Source organism: Panthera pardus, unplaced genomic scaffold (assembly GCF_024362965.1).
Source record: "Panthera pardus isolate Hobbes unplaced genomic scaffold, ASM2436296v1 HiC_scaffold_2, whole genome shotgun sequence".
Lineage (NCBI taxonomy): Eukaryota > Metazoa > Chordata > Mammalia > Carnivora > Felidae > Panthera > Panthera pardus.
In genome coordinates, this window is record NW_026526765.1 from 93,945,847 (window position 1) to 93,966,924 (window position 21,078).

General features: G+C 35.1%; 1 protein-coding gene across 9 annotated transcripts in view; it reads left to right on the forward strand.

The window, feature by feature from the left end:
* The window catches only part of SSBP2 (single stranded DNA binding protein 2), a 308,327-nt gene that overhangs the window by 276,052 nt on the left and 11,197 nt on the right, over nucleotides 1–21,078 (forward strand). For all 9 annotated transcript variants that reach the window (XM_053907236.1, XM_019462852.2, XM_019462850.2 and 6 more), the window contains 4 exons: nucleotides 1,537–1,591; nucleotides 4,863–4,933; nucleotides 7,916–7,994; nucleotides 10,508–10,536. In XM_053907236.1, the coding sequence (XP_053763211.1) occupies nucleotides 1,537–1,591; nucleotides 4,863–4,933; nucleotides 7,916–7,994; nucleotides 10,508–10,536 (234 nt within the window). The remainder of the gene's footprint in view (nucleotides 1–1,536; nucleotides 1,592–4,862; nucleotides 4,934–7,915; nucleotides 7,995–10,507; nucleotides 10,537–21,078) is intronic.

Below are 21,078 nucleotides of genomic sequence, written 5' to 3' on the forward strand. Positions count from 1 at the left end.
TCCAATCATGAAGAAAGCCATACCCAGTTACACAATGCCAAGCTTGAATTTGCAGTTCTCCAGGAGAATGAGGTACACACCCTCCCTCATACCACTCACCACACACAAAGTTTAGGAAGACATTAAACTGTTTCCTGATCACAAAGGGAATCATATCGCAGAATAATGACTAGTCATTTGGGGGCCGGGGGCTTTTTTATACTTTGATTTTGAAAGCACTTATTTTTCTTCTTATTATTACTTAGTACATGTTAAAATTTTCCAATAATTCATTTACACCTAAAGTCAAATTAGTAGGTTTTACATGAGCTCTTGAACTTACATATGACCTTTTAACCCTCATAACATTATAATCCTTGCTACATCTCAAGGCCACCATGGAAGATAAATTGTTATAATATTTAGGAGTAAACGCCTAACAGAAGAGCAAAGATAAAATGGTAAAAAGGAAAATCTTTCCTAAAGAAATTTTCAGAGGTGGTGGCTAACTGGGGTAGGAAAAAAGGAGTGCTTAAGAAGATCAATGAGCATTTTACTCTCCGTAGAAATAGTGTTTTATGAACATAGTAAAAAGCACATGCTGTTTTGGACCTGTGAACTTAGTGCTCAATGTTCTCTTAAGCTATACAAACTAAGAGGCCTAACATTTTTCACATTCTCTATGAAACAAAAATGAAAGTAAGATGTGGGTAAAACCTATTTTTTTCTCAAATCACTTAAGAATAAGCCTAATACATAGTTTTATGAAATTATAGAATTTTATCTGAAAGGAAATTTAAGTTGCTTATTAAATAGCAAATATATATATATATATATATAATCTGAAATAATTAGTGGGCTATGTCTACACCTTCAGAATGAAATACAAATTTATCCACTTAGTAATTTATACAGATTACTTTAGAGCTAAAAAATTCTAAAACCCTTTACCTGAATTGGTTGTCTGAAATAACTGAGCTAACCTTAGAATCACCTAATTTCCATTTCCAGTTGATTAGTAACCCACAGCATTAGTCAATGTTGCCCCTCATTTCTAATTGATATGATAGCAGAAGGTTCCATGCTCTAGAAGTGTTACAGTTGATACCAATAGAAAAAGAAATAGCATCAATGTATTTTTTAAGCATATGAATATCTTTGAGTTTTTAGTTTCCTATAAAAAATGATGGTACAAAATATAAGAAAATTATAGTCACAGATACACATGAATGATTCTGTTTTATGGATTTGTAAAGGCCCCAATGAATGGTTTCTCCTTAACCTCATTATACCTGATATGATTAAGTCCTGAATAATACATCAGTGTTACAGGCTCATTGTTTTTGGAAATTTATTAAAACAATCAACATATTTAAGCTAAATCATATCTTGCATAATAGTGAAATGATTGTGCATTCAAAGAAAATAAATTATGGAGAAAATTCCTCTGTTGTTTTCAAATTGGATTATTATAGATAAGCCTAACTTTTCTTCTGTTTTTCCTTACATTGTTTATGAAATGCCTTATTTTTACTGAAATTTTGTATAATTATTTAGGGTCCTCCAGGAGGTGGAGGGCCACCAGGAACACCCATCATGCCTAGTCCAGCAGGTATTGTAATCACACCAACCACACGGGCATTTGATTATTAGAATAAAACCACAAAATACAGAAATTGTTATGACAGAGAGTCAGTAGTATTCATTATCTCATTGATGGTAACAGGAAGTAGACTAGAGGTAGCAAGTAGGAAGAAGTAGTGTTCTTAAAAATAAGTGTTGTCCAGTTACTTTAAGTCTGTAGAAAATTCCTGTCGTGTGAGTAATAGATATAATCAGATTGCAAATGGTGTTGATCTATATGAATTGCCCAATAATTTATCTGACACAAAGATTCCTTGAGACTCTGAAAAAGAATCCAAATCTCACAACTTAGAAAAATTCTGCATAACACATGAAATACATGGATGGATCCGTGTAAAGCCAATGGATTAGCTTTAATCAGACCCACCATATCTATTATCTCACTAAGATATCAATAGATATCAATATGCTTACATGTCCATATGTACTTAGTAGCTAATAAATTCACTGTGTACTGGAGGAAGATTTTTTTCTTTTAATATTTTTAAACTCAAATGCCTCAGTATTTCTGTGATCTTTGAATATAATGATTTTAAATAGCTTTATCCTTTCTTTTCAAGACTTTAATATAGACTATTAAATGTGTTGCTTCTTGAGGACTGTAATGGTGGAAGTTTACATTGGTACACCCCTCCTAGAAACTGCTCTGGCAACATGTATCAAGAGCCATGAAAAAGTTCATATTCACTTTTTTCTATCATCCTGCTATGAGAATAATTAGAGATACAACCTGAGATTTATGTAGAGGGTGCTCATTTTTTTATAGTTAATAGTGAAATAGTAGGCACAAACCTAATCCAATTTTAGCAAAAGTAATAAATTAATTTTTAGGAATATAATGTAGCCATTAAAATTATTATCAAAGAATTGTTAATGACATGGAGAATAAATGTTCATGATTCAATATAATATGATTACAATTTTATTGTAAAATATATTTCATACAAAAATGTAGAAAGACAAAGAAATAGGCTCTAAGGCTTTATCAGTGTTAACCTCTGGGTAATGAAAGAGATGGGAGATTTTTGTAATAAAAAAAATACTGAATTATGTTACAATATTAAATTCATATGTTCTTAGCTGATTTGTTGAAATCTAAGATGTGTGGAAGCTTGAACTTAACTATCATTGATCATATCAATAAATAATTTTTAATTTTTGAATCTTCTTAATTTTGAAAAAGCATCAATCTGATAATTAACACAAAATTTTGCTTTGCTTCACTACTGATTTGGAATATATCATAAATATTTCATGGATCTCTGTCCTCAGAGCATCTTCATTGAAGTGAAACAATTCATTCAAGATAGAATTAGGCGAATTGAACATCTTGCCCACATTTGCATTCTTATATGTGAAGTTAATGTTTAATTTATGAAGGTAGCATGTGATTAATAAACACTTCACTACAATATAAATGAAATTTTTTGGAGAAACCACTAAACTTTTCAGGTGATAAGTAATCTGATTACTCTCCATCCTTCCAAGCCAACAAATTGCCACCAGTATGTCTTCCTAGCCTTGTGCGTACTCCTGTGGGCTCATCTTTTGCATAGTCATTCCTAATTTGAAGCCAATGCTCTCCCCACCAAAAACAGGTTCCATAAGGTCTACTTTATTGTAAAGTTTTTCTGTATATAAAAAGAAGTCTAGAAAATACCAACCTTACTTCTCTTGGTGTTTCTATAGATGAAAGTATCTTTTTGATTGGTATTAAAAACAACAAATTTATTTTTCTTTCTATATATTTAAAATATACGGCCTATTTTCCTTCCAAGTTAATTATTAAAATTAGTTAAGTAAAATTAGGCTAATAAAGATGAAAAACCATTTGAAGATCTCCTGTGTTTAGTCATTAGTAATGACTAATTTTCTGAAAGATACATTTTTATGGGATAAAGTGTATTCCATTAGTTAAATCTCAGCAGATATTTATTGTCTGTGGCACATAGTATAAGACATGATCTCTTTCCTTCTCTCAATGAACTTACTATAACAAAGACAAGAACAAGACAAAATGTTAACTAGAATGCAAAGCAGAATTCAATGATGGGGGGCATGCATGAATTCAGAAGTTTCAGAAAACAAAATCTCATGAAAGAGGTAACATTTGCAGTGGGCCTGGGGTAGTGAGCAGAATTTCAGTAGATGGACACTGGGGAGAAGATACTTGGAGGAATTAAGAACAAAAATATGGAGATTTAAACGGTTGATCATACACAGGAAAGAACAAGCAGGCTGAGTTGACAGGAATATAATGTACATAAGGATGTAAAATAAATAATTAAGGCCACAAAAGTAGATCGGGACCTTACTTAGTATAAACAAATAGAGATCCATCTGAAGTGGGCATTTCTGCTTTTTCAGCAGTAGGATATATTAATGTAGATTTGAAACACTTTTTTTTTTCAGAATAGAGAGGCCTGATACATTATATTTAAGAAAATTGTATAATTGTGGGAAAATAGAAAAACATCTTTCCTAAATGTAAAATATATGGCCTTTTACTCTAGATAATACATTATAAAAACATATGTACTCAGAGACTTTATTAGAATTAGCTAATAGACATGAAATGTAAATTTTTTAATATTATAAAATGGTACTTATTTTATATGGATATACACTACAGTTATTTTTACTATAATGAATCAAGAATAAAATGAATAAAAAAATTTCATCAAAAGCTGTACTGGAAGAAGCTGACTTTTACTTCAAGCAAGAGAATTTTTCATTCTAATTGTATACTCTCTTTATGTTGGAATTAAGCCAGGATATCCCACCAGCTATTAATAATTATTAGATAAATAAACTGTTTTAAATTAGTATATAAGAAGCCTAAGGAAACAATGAAAACTGAAAAACTGAATTTGAATTTTTGGAGATTTTTGTTATACACATTGCTTAATGAAGTCAAAAAGTATCCATGTTTTTTAGAAAAGAAAAACTTTACTGTATTAATATTTGAGATTTTTAAAGTAATGTTCCTTTTGACCAGAATTATTCAAGTGATTACCCCTTATATATTAGGTAAATATTCTCATTTAAAACCTCAGAATGGTAATTTCTGAGTTGGAAAATGACTTACAAGTATTTGTTTCTGAACATTAGTAATGACTATTTTAAGTGCTGCAGCTATTAATATGTATGTGTGTGCAGATCATCTCTGATTATTACTTTGTGATGACTTGGGTGTAAATTATAAAGAAAGATATTAATTAGGTAATGTTTTGTTTCAGATTCAACCAACTCTGGAGACAACATGTATACTTTAATGAATGCAGTACCTCCTGGACCTAACAGGCCCAATGTAAATATGAATGTTTTTTTTAAATTTTGGAATGTATTTCAAGGCTCAAACTCTAAGTGTAATGAATATTCCTAGATACTATTTAAGCTTTCTCTTTTACTATCCAGAAACTTACTAGATATCCAAAAATAATCAAATCCCTTCTATGTTCTGGATTGACAAAAAATATAAAATACAAAAATGTATAACAAAAGATTGCACATCATTATAACTTAAATGTAAAACTGAACCTAATCAATTATAAAATGTTGGTGTGTGGTTTCATCTAAAATCTCAAGTACTTAATAATTAACACTATTTGAAATGACAGTTAATGTGTAATCATTGACATTCGCCTCATTTTTAGCATCACTAAATTTTTCATTGTGATTGTTTATTTCTTTTATCCTGATAAACTTGAAATAAATTAGGAAGTTGGATTTGCTTGTTTTTCTTTAGATTTTTGAAATCTGGAGTTTAATTATGGAAATGCAGCAGTTCTACATAAAGAATTTGGGTGTTCTTAATAATGCATCTGGTTGTTATTTTTCCATGAAAGCTTACAGAAAATTATTTATCTATAAGACCTACATATTAACAAAAATATTTATAACAAGGTATAGTTAATACACAGACATATATGAATATAAGGCTGCTTAGTTTAAATAAAAATCAGAAGACATAAAGGAATCTCCATAAGTATACCAAAAAACAGGAATGAAATAATTATTATAATTGAGCTTCTTAGCAGTGAAGACTTTAAAGGGAAACTTGAAATCCATCCAGTATAATATGATACTTGAAATATGGCCAGTCCAAATTGAAATGTGATGTATAAAATACACACTAGACTTTGAGGAGTTAATATGAAAAAAATAATGTAAAAGATTTTATTAAAATTTTTATACTGAATATATGCTGAAATAATTTTGGTACGTAGGATAAATGAAATATATTATTAAAATTAACTTGACCCGTTTCTTTTTACTATTTAAACATGGCTGCTAGTAAATATAAGTTTACTTATGTAAGTTTGTGTTGTAGCTCGTATATTATTTCCCTTAAGCAGTACTGCCTTCAGTTATCACTATCCTCTTTATATAATCAAATAAATTGGTTTTCAGGAGAAAAGAAACAATTTCCTATCAGTAATGTCTAAAGGGTGTTTCCACAGTGATCTTAATGAACATTGAATATGATAATGAACAATGTTCATTTTAGAAATTTAGCAAAAATATAGAAAAGCTCTTCATAGTGCAGTTTCATATCTTAAAACTTGATATTTAAAATGGAGGGAGTGCGAGAGGAAACCCAGAGCATATGGCACTGAAGACATTTCTGTGGGCAGCTAAGCTGATAGCATCCAAGTATGTTCCATTCTGGTTCTCTAACTCAATACAAAGATAAGAGATCCAAGAAAAGTAGAAGCTGATCGTGTCACTTTTTCAAATGCCATTCATCTCAGCCAGAGGTAGTAAAAGCAAATGCCTGCTGAGGGCTAGGACTGCAGTTTTTTGTGCTTCAAGCATACATACCAATAGTCTTTGTGTCTTTTAAAACACTGTGGGGGCCAGATGAAGGGACCGAACCAAGTAAGTTCAGAGGGTGTTGGCCTTACCAGCACTAGTTTTTCAGCCCAGATCTATACTATGCTTTTGACAAAGGCTGAATAAAACAGTAAGTTCAAAGTTAATTTCTTTAAGCTATCATTCTTAAGCTACCTCAAATGATAGCTTAAAAAGTTAATATTTCTTTAATTGATTTATAAATTAAATTTCTAAAATTAATTCTAAGTAAACAACTTAGAATATATAGAATCTATATATAGAATCTATGTAGAGAGAATCTATAAAATATTTATAAACCAAATAGAATATATATAAATCAATCTGTATGCTTTAAGGCTACAAAATTTTAGGCAACAGAAATGACATTATCCTGGGAAAATGTATAAGCATGTGGCTGTATGATCCCAGTGATAGAAAGCCATCTTATTTCCAAACAACCATATATATATTATATACAGTTACAGGTTGTCTGTTGAGGGCAATTGTTTTTCTCCCAAAAGCCTATTTGATTAGTAAACATCACCACCCCATCTACACACATAAATACACACACACCACATTCAGTATTCTGTACCATACAACATGGAAGAAATGCTTTTGGCATCAGAAATTTTAAGAACAAGTGGTTTTCAGTAGGCTATTTTAACTGTAAACATAAGATAATTATAGATAACTTGTCTTCAAACTGGGCTCTAGATTTCCTCAGGAATATTCCAGGGAGATAGGAAAAGACTGAGTGGGCAGGCCATGGCTTCTCCACCACCTGCTCCACCATCGTGTATCAGTTCACATCTGTTTTGTACTGGGCTTCCAACTTAAAATAAAATAATCCCACTACTTTAAAAAATGTTAAATATAACTGCTGTAGAACGTCCAATTGTCATTGAACTGACATAGTTGAGACTGCCAAGAATTAACTATATTGAGCTGTCCCCAAGGAGCTAAATGTATTTAAACTACAAGATGGAATTATTTATTATGTCCATTTGAACAAAGATAGATTGCCTGCTAAGAAAAATCTTAATGTTGGCATAATAATGTTGAATTATTCTTATTAATAAGTCAATACTTTTAGCAGCTTCCTAGAAATCATCTCTGGCTTATATAGCAAGATCTGTCAATAGCAGAGAAGAGAATGTTTATCCTCTAATTTGCACTGGAATGTATGTGCTTTGTAGTTGAGAATATCTGAAGAAAATATGGATGTAAATGAGGATTAACCTGAAGATCCAGAACATAAAGCAGATGGTATGAGGAAAGTAGGGCAGTCAGTTTCAGAATCTGTAAGGCTGAAAAAATCTGGGAAAATAACCTCCATTATTTGGAAATGAAAATAATTTGTGGAAGTGTCTTACAATGTTAAAGATAGATATTGTAACGTTAGATAAATAATTGTTTTCAGTGTGATCATAGAAATTCTCTTCATTTTTTAAAGTTTCCAATGGGCCCTGGGTCAGATGGTCCCATGGGTGGATTAGGAGGAATGGAGTCACATCACATGAATGGCTCTTTAGGTAAGGATATGCAATTTGATGTTTAGAAATCAAAACAAAACTTTTATTCTACAGAGTGGATATTACAGTCTGCAAATTGCTTTTGTATACTTTATTTACTTTGAATTTATTTTAAAACGCTTCAACTTTCACTTCAGACTGAGACTTTACAGAATATTGGTTATGATAACTGCAGATCATTTGAAAATCAGAAATGTGAGGATTGTTCTAACCTAGCTCTTATTCACAGGTATTTACTTTCACCTATCAAAATCTGAGTGTTTTATGATAAAAGGAGATATTGCTGCTCTGAGCACATATTACATATCCCTCACCTGGAGAGCTACAGTATCTTCTGAGCTGGTTTGTCTACGAAGGTCTATAGATGCAGTCTCAGAGGAACTTATGTTCTCTGCAAGAATTTCTTAACTTTGTTTCTGTATTTTAATGTTTGTCTCTTTTAAAAATAAAATTTAATCATATTCTGGATTATCTGGATGATTTTCTTAAAAGAGAGCAGTGGCACATACTTGTGGCAAAGCAGATTTCGAGTACTATGACTAATAGTTGAAAACATACCTCATAAATGATGCCTTCTTACCAAATGAAGCCCAGTGTCTTCACGGAGAACAAAGAGTTTCACAACAGTGAGAAATAGAGATGAGTGGCACAAAACCGATTAGATCACACAGTGCACTGTACATATAGGCAGGCCAAATGCAAATCCAAAACAAAACCCATAAAACAACTACACTTATTTTATGTTTATATATGTTTTAAGTAACAGTAATATAAGCTAAAAGTTGACAATGGGGATAGACGCTTATGATCTTTTTTTTCTTTTGAAAAAGAACCATCTTTTACTTAAGTTGGAATAACTATGCCCATGAGTAACTTAGGTGGTACACAGATTCCACGACTCGGCCCAAACACCAGCCTCTAATACTTTGAAAAGCTCTGTAACTTCAATAATCAAGAAACTATTTGCAACCTGTTGCTAGACTTTTGAGCTTTTAAGGTCCATACTTGTTTTATATACGTACATGTGTTGCCTAGATATCAAAGCCTTAATTTGCACTGATCAATTATGGTAGTGACTAGCCATGTGTGACTATTTAATTTTAAGTCAAAATTAAATAAAATGTAAAGTTTACTTCCTCAGCTGCACTGCCTCCTATCAAATGTACATGGCCATGTGTAGCTAATGGCTACCATAATGAAACATAGAGTAGAGAAACATCTCCATCATCACACAAAGCTCTACCTGTCAGCACTGTTCTAGAATTTTATTTTTTAATGTATTGCAACATAACTCACTTTCCAATCTTTTAATTTGTAAAATTATTTTTAAAAATATGACATTTGGTCATAGAAAATTTTCAGTTATTCACTAGAATAGAATTTGAGGAAGAGTTTCACATATGCTTGGCATGTGGCTTATTACTTTTTATAATAAACAGTATTACACATATTTATATCTACATAATTACATATGTGCATTCAATATGTATCAATGTATTATGTATGTTTATAAGCACTAACTTTATTTGTGACTATAACTGAATGTTTTACTATTAAAATAGTAGAATATGTTTATGCCAAAAAATTAATTGTTAAAATGGTTAAAAATAAAGCTAACATGTGGCAAAGATCTGATTATTGTTCCTTGTTACCTAATGTATGATTCCACTTCTTAAGTAAGAAATTAGTATTGATTTTTCATTTCTCTCAGGAATCTACTTAAAATTACAGTATTATAAAAACATTCTTACTTTTGATGGATTGCCATGAATATTGATTGCTGTCAATTTTTTAATGTTATTAAAAATTCTTCACTTTGGTTATTATAGTAAAATATGGCTCATAATATTTTTAAATATTGCAGATGTCCATCTTATATTTTGTCAGATTTAGAAGCATCGTTTCAAATATATTTATCTCTCGCTGTCTATATATATATATATATACATACATACATACATTTTAAAAAGTTGAATTGAATACGATTTATAAGTGATCTCTCTTACATTTCATTTTCAGGAATTTATGATAATGATACTTTTCTTAATTCTACCATTACAAAAATAAACAAAAAAGATGGTTCAGAGCGAGAGGTACAGCTCATCCTTGCATTGCCATCGATGATACTTACTCACTAGACAGTATAAGAGAAAACGAATTTTCTTAAGTTTATTTATTTATTTTGAGATAGAGACCATGAGCAGGGGAGGGGCAGAGAGAGAGGGAGAGAGAGAGAATCCTAAGCAAGTTCTGCACTGTCAGCATGGAACCTGATGCAGGGCTCAAACTCAGAAACCATAAGATCATGACCTGAGCCAAAACCAAGAGTAGGATGCTTAACCAACTGAGTCACCCAGGCACTCTGAGTAAATAATTTTTTAAGATTAAAAAATTAAGGAGATACATACTGGAAAATACAAAGAGTGTACTGCATTTATTTATATTAAAGGAATACTTAATTTGTATATGAAATTATTATCTAATAAACATTTTCTTTTCATATTTTGTTTCAGGGTCAGGAGATATGGACAGTATTTCCAAGGTGAGTATTGTATAATCTCTTGGTTTTTTGTGTTTTGGGTTGTTTATGTTTGTTTTTTGAGAGAGAGAAAACAAGCACACATGAGCAAGGGAGGGGCAGAGAGAAGGAGAGAGAATCTTAAAAAGGCTCCATACCGAGAGAACAAATAGAGGGTTACTAGAGGGGTTTCGGGAGGGTGGATGGGCTAAATGGGTAAGAGGCATTAAGGAATCTACTCCTGAAATCATTTTTGGACTATATGCTAACTAACTTGGATGTAAATTAAAAAATAAAATTAAGTAAAAAAAAAAAAAAGAAGGGGGGGTGGCACTCCATACCGAGCACAGAGCCCAGACACAGGGTTTGATCTCACAACCATGAGATCATGACCTGAGTCGAAATCAAGAGTCAACCAGGCAACCCTCTGTGTTGTTTTTTATTTGTATTTCATTCCACATGGAACTCTTGTTAAGATTATTAGAATAACCTTATAAATTTTGTTTTTGAACAAAGTGTTTTTTTAATATGTAATTTATTGTCAAATTGGTTTCCATACAACACCAAGTGCTCATCCCAATAGGTGCCCTCCTCAATGCCCATCACCCCACTTTCCCATCCTCCCCAACCCTCAGTTTGTTCTCAGTATTTAACAGTCTCTTATGGTTTGCCTCCTTCCCTCTCTGTAATTTTTTTTCCCCCTTCCCCTCCCCCCCGGTCTTCTGTTGAGTTTTTCAGGATCCACATATGAGTGAAAACATAAGATATCTGCCTTTCTCTGCCTGACTTATTTCTTTTAGCGTAACACTCTCCAGTTCCATCCATGTTGCTACAAATGGCCAGAATTCATTCGTTCTCATTGCCAAGTAGTATTCCATTGTATATATAAACCACATCTTCTTTATCCATTCATCCGTTGATGGACATTTAGGCTCTTTCCATAATTTGGCTATTGTTGAAAGTGCTGCTATAAACATTGGGGTACAAGTGCCCCTATGCATCAGCACTCCTGTATCCCTTGGGTAAATTCCTAGCAGTGCTATTGCTGGGTCATAGGGTACATCTATTTTTAATTTTTTGAGGAACCTCCACACTGTTTTCCAGAGCAGCTGCACCAGTTTGCATTCCCACCAACAGTGCAAGAGGGTTCCCATTTCTCCATATCCTCTCCAGCATTTATAGTATCCTGATTTATTCATTTTAACCACTCTGACCAGCATGAGATGGTATCTCAGTGTGGTTTTGACTTGTATTTCTCTGATGAGGAGCGACGTTGACCATCTTTTCATTTGCCTGTTGGCCATCCGGATGTCTTCTTTAGAGAAGTGTCTATTCATGTTTTCTGCCCATTTCTTCACTGGATTATTTATTTTTCAGGGGTGGAGTTTGGTGAGTTGTTTATAGATTTTGGATGCTAGCCCTTTGTCTGATATGTCATTTGCAAATATCTTTTCCCATTCCATTGGTTGCCTTTTAGTTTTGTTGATTGTTTCCTTTGCTGTGCAGAAGCTTTTTATCTTCATGAGGTCCCAGTAGTTCATTTTTGCTTTTAATTCCCTTGCCTTTGGGGATGTGTCAAGTAAGAAATTGCTACAGCTGAGGTCACAGAGGTTTTTTCTTGCTTTTTCCTCTAGTTTTTATGGTTTCCTGTCTCACATTCAGGTCCTTCATCCATTTTGAGTGTATTTTTGTGAATGGTGTAAGAAAGTTGTCTGGTTTCATTCTTCTGCATGTTGCTGTCCAGTTCTCCCAGCACCATTTGTTAAAGAGACTGTCTTTTTTCCATTGGAAATTCTTTCCTGCTTTGTCAAAGATTAGCTGGCCATACAATTGTGGGTCCAATTCTGGAGTCTCTATTCTATTCCATTGGTCTATGTGTCTGTTTTTGTGCCAATAGCATGCTGTCTTGATGGTTACAGCTTGGTAGAGGCTAAAGTCCGGGATTGTGATGCCTCCCGCTTTGGTTTTCTCCTTCAAAATTACTTTGGCTATTTGGGGTCTTTTGGGGTTCCATACAAATTTTAGGATTGCTTGTTCTAGCTTCGAGAAGAATGCTGGTGCAATTTTGATTGGCATTGCATCGAATGTGTAGATTGCTTTGGTTGTATTGACATTTTGACTATATTTATTCTTCCAATCCATGAGCACAGAATGTTTTTCCATTTCTTTATATCTTCTTCAATTTCCTTCATAAGCTTTCTATAGTTTTCAGCATACAGATCTTTTACATCTTTGGTTAGGTTTATTCCTAGGTATTTTATGCTTCTTGATGCAGTTGTGAATAGGATCAGTTTCTTTATTTGTCTTTCACTTGCTTCATTATTAGTGTATAAGAATGCAACTGATTTCTGTACATTGATTTTGTATCCTGCGACTTTGCTGAATTCATGTATCAGTTCCAGCAGACTTTTGGTGGAGTCTATTTGATTTTCCACGTATAATATCATGTCATCTTCAAAAAGTGAAAGATTGACTTCATCTTTGCCAATTTTGATGCCTTTGATTTCCTTTTGTTGTCTGATTGCTGATGCTAACACTTCCAACACTATGTTAAACAACAGCGGTAAGAGTGGACATCGCTGTCATGTTCCTGATCTCAGGGGGAAAGCTCTCAGTTTTTCCCCATTGAGGATGATATTAGCTGTGGGCTTTTCATAAATGGCTTTTATGATGTTTAAGTATGTTCCTTCTATCCCAACTCTCTCGAGGGTATTTATTAAGAAAGGATGCTGAATTTTGTCAAATGCTTTTTCTGCATCGATTGACAGGATCATATGGTTCTTATCTTTTCTTTTATTAATGTGATGTTTCAACATTGACTGATTTGCAAATGTTGAACCAGCCCTGCAGCCCAGGAATGAATCCCTCTTGATCATGGTGTATAATTCTTTTTATATGCTGTTGAATTCGATTTGCTAGTATCTTGTTGAGAATGTTTGCATCCATATTCATCAGGGATATTAGCCTGTAGTTCTCTTTTTTTGCTGGGTCTCTGTCTGGTTTAGGCATCAAAGTAATACTGGCTTCATAGAATGAGTCTGGAAGTTTTCCTTCCCTTTCTATTTTTTGGAGCAGCTTGAGAAGGATAGGTATTATCTCTGCTTTAAATGTCTGGTAGAATTCCCTAGGGAAGCCATCTGGTCCTGGACTCTTATTTGTTGGGAGATTTTTGATAACTGATTCAATTTCTTCACTGATTATGGATCTGTCCAAATTTTGTCTTTCTTCCTGTTTGAGTTTTAGAATGTCTGGGTGCTTAGCAATTTGTCCATTTCTTCCAGGTTGTCCAGTTTGTTGGCATATAATTTTTCATAATATTCCCTGATAATTGTATTTCTGATGGATTGGTCGTAATTCCATTTTCATTCATGATTTTATCTATTTGGCTCATCTCCGTTTTCTTTTTGAAAAGGTTAAAAAAAACCTGGCTAGAGGTTTATCAATTATGTTTATTTTTTTCAAAAAACAACTCTTGGTTTCATTGATCAGCTCTACAGTTTTTTTAGATTCTATATTGTTTATTTCTGCTTTGATCTTTATTATTTCTCTTCTTCTGCTGGGTTTGGGGTGTCTTTGCTGTTCTGCTTCTATTTCCTTTAGGTGTGCTGTTAGATTTTGTATTCGGGATTTTTCTTGTCTCTTGAGATAGGCCTGGATTGCAATGTATTTTCCTCTCAGGACTGCCTTCGCTGCATCACAAAGCGTTTGGATTGTTGTATGTTCATTTTCATTTGTTTCCATATGTTTTTTAATTTCTTCTCTAATTGCCTGGTTGACCCATTCATTCTTTAGTAGGGTGTTCTTTAACCTCCATGCTCTTGGAGGTTTTTCAGACTTTTTCCTGTGGTTGATTTCAAGCTTCATAGCATTGTGGTCTGAAAGTATGCATGGTATGATCTCAATTCTTGTATTTTATGAAGGGCTGTTTTGTGACCCAGTATGTGATCTATCTTGGAGAAGGTTCCATGTGCACTCAAGAAGAAAGTATATTCTGTTGCTTTGGGATGCAGAGTTCTAAATATATCTGTCAAGTCCATCTGATCCAATGTATCATTCAGGGCCCTTGTTTCTTTTTTTTTTTTTTTTTTTTTTAACGTTTATTTATTTTTGAGACAGAGAGAGACAGAGCATGAACGGGGGAGGGGCAGAGAGAGAGGGAGACACAGAATCGGAAGCAGGCTCCAGGCTCTGAGCCATCAGCCCAGAGCCCGACGTGGGGCTCGAACTCACTGACCGCAAGATCGTGACCTGAGCTGAAGTCAGACGCTTAACTGACTGAGCCACCCAGGCGCCCCAGGGCCCTTGTTTCTTTATTGATCCTGTGTCTAGATGATCTATCCATTGTTGTAAGTGGAGTATTAAAGTCCCCTGCAATTACCACATTCTTATCAATAAGGTTGCTTATGTTTGTGATTAATTGTTTTATATATTTGGGGGCTCTTATATTCGGTACGTAGACATTTACAATTGTTAGCTCTTCCTGATGGATAGACCTTGTAATTATTATATAATGCCCTTCTTCATCTCTTCTTACAGCCTTTAATTTAAAGTCTAGTTTGTCTGATATAAGTATGGCTACTCCAGCTTTCTTTTGAGTTCCAGTAGCATGATAGATAGTTCTCCATCCCCTCACTTTCAATCTGAAGGTGTCCTCAGGTCTGAAATGAGTCTCTTGTAGACAGCAAATAGATGGGTCTTGTTTTTTATCCATTCTGATACCCTGTGTCTTTTGGCTGGAGCATTTAGTCCGTTTACATTCAGTGTTATTATAGAAAGATATGGGTTTAGAGTCATTGTGATGTCTGTAGGTTTCATGCTTGTAGTGATGTCTCTGGTACTTTGTGGTCCTTGCAACATTTCACTCACAGAATCTCCCTTAGGATCTCTTGTAGGGCTGGTTTAGTGGTGATGAATTCCTTCAGTTTTTGTTTGTTTGGGAAGACCTTTATCTCTCCTTCTATTCTGAATGACAGACTTTTTGGTTAAAGGATTCTTGGCTGCATATTTTTCTGTTCATCACATTGAAGATATCCTGGCCTGCCAAGTTTCAGCAGGTAGGTCTGCTACTGCCCTTATGTTTCTACCTTTGTATGTTAAGGCCAGTTTATCCCTAGCTGCTTTCAGAATCCTCTTTTTATCCTTGTATTTTGCCAGTTTCACTATGATATGTCATGCAGAAGATCAATTCAAGTTATATCTGAAGGGAGTTCTCTGTGCCTTTTGGATTTCAATGCCTGTTTCCTTCCCCAGATCAAGGAAGTTCTCAGCTATTATTTGTTTAAGTATACCTTCAGCCCCTTTCGCTCTCTTCTTCTTCTGGATTTCCTATGATACAGATAATGTTCCATTTGATTGCATCACTTAATTCTCTAATTCCTCCTTCGTACTCCTGAATTTTATCTCTTTTTCTCAGCTTCCTCTTTTTCCATAATTTTATCTTCTAATTCACATATTCTCTCCTCTGCCTCTTGAATCCATGCTGTGGCCACCTCCATTTTATTTTGTACCTCATTTATAGCATTTTTAATTCATCATGACTGTTTCTTAGTCCCTTGACCTCTGTAGCAATAGATTCTCTGCTGCCTTCTATGCTTTTTTCAAGCCCAGCGATTAATTTTATGACTATTATTCTAAATTCTTATTCCGTTATATTGCTTAAATAGGTTTTGATCAATTCGTTAGCTGTCTCTACTTTCTGGAATTACTTTTGAGGAGAATTCTTCTGTTTCATCATTTTGGCTAGTTTTCTGTCCCTTATGCGTTTTAAAAGCTTGTTGTGTGCTCTGCACCTGTGAGCACTGCTATATTCAAGGAGGGTCATACACTGTCCAGGGCTTGGCCCTTCAGGAGGTGTTTTTTCAGGGGTTGTTACTTGCTCTCTATTGTTGTGACTTTGGTTACTTTATTATCCTACTTGTAGTAATGTTTTGGAACCTCCACCAGGTGTGCTTTGATTTGTTCCTTGGAGTAGCCCTGTAAAGGAAAAGAGATAGACAAACAGGAGACAAAAATGAGCAAACACACAAACAAATAACACGAACAAACAAATAAACAAAAACAAAAACCTAAAGAGTAAAAACAAAAAACACCAAAACACCAACTACAAATAAAGAAGAGGGTGGAGGCAGTGCTGATGGAAGAGCACATACAAAGAGTGAAATGACAGGAGCGGGGTGGGGGGGGGGGGACAAAAAATAAACATTGATTAGGCAGAGAGACTAAAAGGCTTAATCCAGAGAGAGAGGAAACTAAAGAAGGAGGCGGGGAAAACGAAATGAAGATAAAGTTACCCAGACAGAGAAACTATATGGCTCGATTATTCCACAGAGAGAGAAAGGAGTGTAAAGCAGGAGGTGTAGAACATGTATGGAGAAAATGGATTAAATATGTCTGTTTAGACAGACCAATAACCAGAGTAACCAGCCTACTGGAGGGAAGAGATAAGGAGAAGAAATGGAGGGGTGGTGTGGGGGGAGAATATATCTGTATATCCAGAATTGACCTAGAGTTAATCTAGGCAATGCTGCATCGCTTGTAGTAGTAGCTGTCTGCAGAGTCTGTGCCGCTCCAGTGGATATGCATTTACCCAGTGCAAAGGGTCGTGGTTTGGCATATTCTGGACCCACCTCCACTATGGGCCCGGGGAGTGATCCCTGAGGCCCCACCTTGGTGGTGGTGGTGGTGGTGGTGGTGGTGGATGGAAATGGTGGTTCCCCAGTCTCTTCTCCATGGAGATGACCCAGTGGACTCAGTTTGAGTCGTCCTCACTGTGCCTCGGGCACAGACGGGGCGGTCCTTCTCTCTCCACCAATCCCCTGACCCTGCACTTGGCTAGGATTCAAAGTTCTGCTCCTTGCCCTCTGGTGCTGGGGAAGCGCCTCTCAGTGCCGCGAAGCGCCTCTCAGTGCGGTGATACGTGGTCCGCCTGGCTTTGTCTGTGCCACAGCACTTCAGGGAGGATGGCCTTCTCCTACTGCAGACTGAGCCGCCGCCCTTGCCTCAAGCCCCAGGGGTGGCAGACGCAGGCAGCCTTTGTCTTTTCCCACAGCACTCCAGGGAGACAGCTGCCTTTTCCTCCTGCAGACTGTGCCCTCAGCCCAGCCACTGCGCCCGGGGGATGGTGAAGGCAGGCAGGTTCTGTACTATTGCAGCCCTCCAGGGAGGGAACCACTTTCTCCAGCTGCAGACTTAGCCCCTGACCTAGTACCACACCCATGGCTGGCTCCCCTCCTCCCCAGGTACACGAAGAGGGAGCCAGCCCCAGTCCGAAGAAAGCCCCACAGTTAGAGATTGGATCCCTCTGTCTCAGTCCCAGGTCTTTCTCCTGTCCAGATATGGTCCTGCACTTCTCTAGCCACTCTTTCTCTTCCCTTTGTCTCTTTGCAGAAGGGGGTCCCCCCCTCCGTGCCCACGTGGGCTTTTTTTTTTTATCTCCCCCAGTTCACAGTTAGGCACCTTTTTTCCAGCTTTCCCATTTTCTTCCTAGTAGATTCGGTCTCTTTTCCTCCCAGGCTCTGGTGTTCAAAGTCCTTTGGCTTCTACACTTATTTGTTTGAGAGATGCTGGAAGTATGGATTCCCCCTACTTCTCCACCATGTTGGCCCCTGAACAACTGTTTGAAAATAGAGGTCCAGATATAATTAAGTGGAAGTTAAAAATGATCAATGCATATAACGGGAAAGGGTAAAAATAGTTTTTTAACATGGTAAGATTCATTTACAAGACATACTGTATACATGATTAATTGATACCCAAGTAATAACCAACTTAACCACCTTTATTATGTCACTCATTTATAAAGCAAATTGACATAGTGTAGATAATCTTTTGAAAATGTAAAGAAGTCTAGAGCAACTTAAGGAGAGAGGGACTTGGAAAGATGTTGTTATACGTTATATGTTACAAGGGCATTGCATTTATACATCTCATTTGTCTTTCAGACCTTTATTAGGCAATGCTGACATCCTCAATTATTATTCTAGTTCCCCAGAATAGAATAGGAAAGTAATTAGAAGAAAATTATATTAATACAAGTAGGAAAGAGAGCCTTCTAATAGCTTCTGTCTGTGTTTTTCCTCCTCCGATAGTTTAAGTGTTTAAAATTAATCCTTTGCTAAGATGCCTTACTTTTTTTTATGAAGAATACCTAAATACTTTTTAGGTCATGATAAATTTAAAATAGTTCTCTCTGGGTCAAAATATATTTAAAATGGCTGATAAGAAATAATTATTAACTACCATTAGAATGATTCTCTTAGAAGTCTGCTTTATATCAATAAATACCAAATTCATTAAAGGGCAAATTCATTTTTAATCCTACTTCTAATTTATATTCATGTATAATAATTGGTGCCAAGAAAAATAAAGTAAGATTGATTGAGCTACAAAACCTTTTAAATGAAGACTTCAAGCTAAAAAGAAAAAAGAGAGAGACAAAGAGAGTGTAACTGGCATGCCAACATTACATCTACATTGCCTGGCAGCTTGGCCTTACAAGTAGTATATGCACTTTGCATATCTATGTTTAGGGACCATCAGGAAAGTCTTTTTCTTTTCTTAAAATAGATAAATATTTGTTGTCATAAATATCATTATAAAGAAGCACTAGCTTACTTATGTGATGAATGGGTAAAACTGTCAAAAGGCCTGTTTTCAAAATAAGATTCACTGTATAATTCCATTAGAACCATCTCTCTGGGAAACACCTTTACAAGTCACATGACCATGATTGTATTGTCTGTCTTCGATATCTAACAATTGGTATTAGCTGAATTATGCTTTGTGGTCACCAATAAAATTTCTAATTTTGTATTTGAGAAGTGTATTCTAGTGTCTAAAGATGATTTTTTTATTACATGAAGATGGATCATCCAGAGTGCTTAACATCATCTTTCTGAAATTCCCACTAATGACCAGTATTTTTGTACACCAGACAGATGTAAACAAAATTCTATATGGGAAGGTACACTTGGCTAATACCAATTGTTAGATACCTAAGACAGCCAATACAATTTGTTTTTTCAAGTTTTTATTTAAATTCCAGTTAGTTAATACATAGTATAATATTAGTTTCAGGAGTACAGTTTAGTGATTCATCACTTACATATAACATCCAGGGCTCATCACAACAAGTGCCTTCCTTAATATCCATCACCCATTTAGCCCATCTCCCTGTCCACCTCCTGAAAAAGTACTTTGTAATTTATAAAGCACTTTGGAAATTTTAAAGATTCATAATGACAAATTAAATACCATCTTCTAATCTGCCCTCATCAGATCTATTGTGATTCCTTCCATGCTAATCTTTCCATTCCTATTTCCGGAGACAAGTTTTTCCACTATCCTGTGCCTACTGCTGATAACATTCTCTGGCTTGGTGATGTAGTGCTTATTCTTTAAGCATTAATTGACTACCAAGTGTGTACTTTTGTAGCCTTGTGCACTATGTGGAGATATAAGAGACTTCTTCAAATACAAACATAATTTCTGTCCTCAAGTGGTTAGGCAGGAGTTCCTTCACTCAGTAAACATTAATGTACCAAGGCATTATGTCAGCCAGGCTCTGAAAACCCGAAGTTAAACAAGGTATGATCTCTGCCCTCCAGGAGCTCAGTATAACTGAGCAGACCAAAGACAATAAGGAAAAACTTACACAAAGCAAAGTTCAAATACATTTCACTTAACATAAGAGTTTGCCCCAAGTCATAAACATGTCATTTAACAATATTCTAGAAATGAGTAGTTGTGTCTGCCTTCCGATGAGCTCCTCTGCAGCTCATTTCTGCACTGCCCCTGTTCCAGGTTCGTGGGGTTCAGGGTTCTAACTGCATGATGATACCACTGGTGTCTCTTGTATGTCCACTACCCTTTTTTCTTTAATCAGCAGCATCATGTATATCTCCATCACCCCCAATTATTTCTCTCCCTACCTCTTTCCATTCACAGCCTAATTATTTCAGATTTTTATTCCATGCTATCCACATTAGCACTAACTTCATTTCCCCACCTTCTTCCTTTTCCAGCAGAAGACCAGTTCTCTCAAGAAACTCTCCTCCCTTTTCTCTTGTTTCCTGGGTTCATTCCTTTTCATCCTATTCTTTTTCTAGCCATTTTTATTTGTGAATCATAAGACAGTTTGGGCCATTACTGCTTAACAGTTTTGTTCAAAATCCCTCTTAGGTTTCCAGCTACATCTTTTTTGTTCTCCAATTAGACCTGTATTTTGCTAAGTGCCAGTATTACATTTTTTAAAAATTTCTTACTCCTTTTTTAATGTTATTTACTAGTACTACTTATATCCCTTTTCTACCTTTTTATTGTAAAATACTCTATATTATCCTTCTTATATGTAAGCTAATAAAGAGTATTGAACCTCTGAGAATCAGAAAATTTGGTTCTCCTACCTAAAAATTGGGGCAACATGTTATTTCATTTCTCTTAGGCTTAGTTTCCTTAGCTTTAAAATAGAGCTTGTAGTTCATCCCCTGTCTTCTTCATAAAACTGTTCAGAGTAAAGTGTGAACATATGCTAGGGCTCTAAAGCAATATACAGATATTAAATATCTT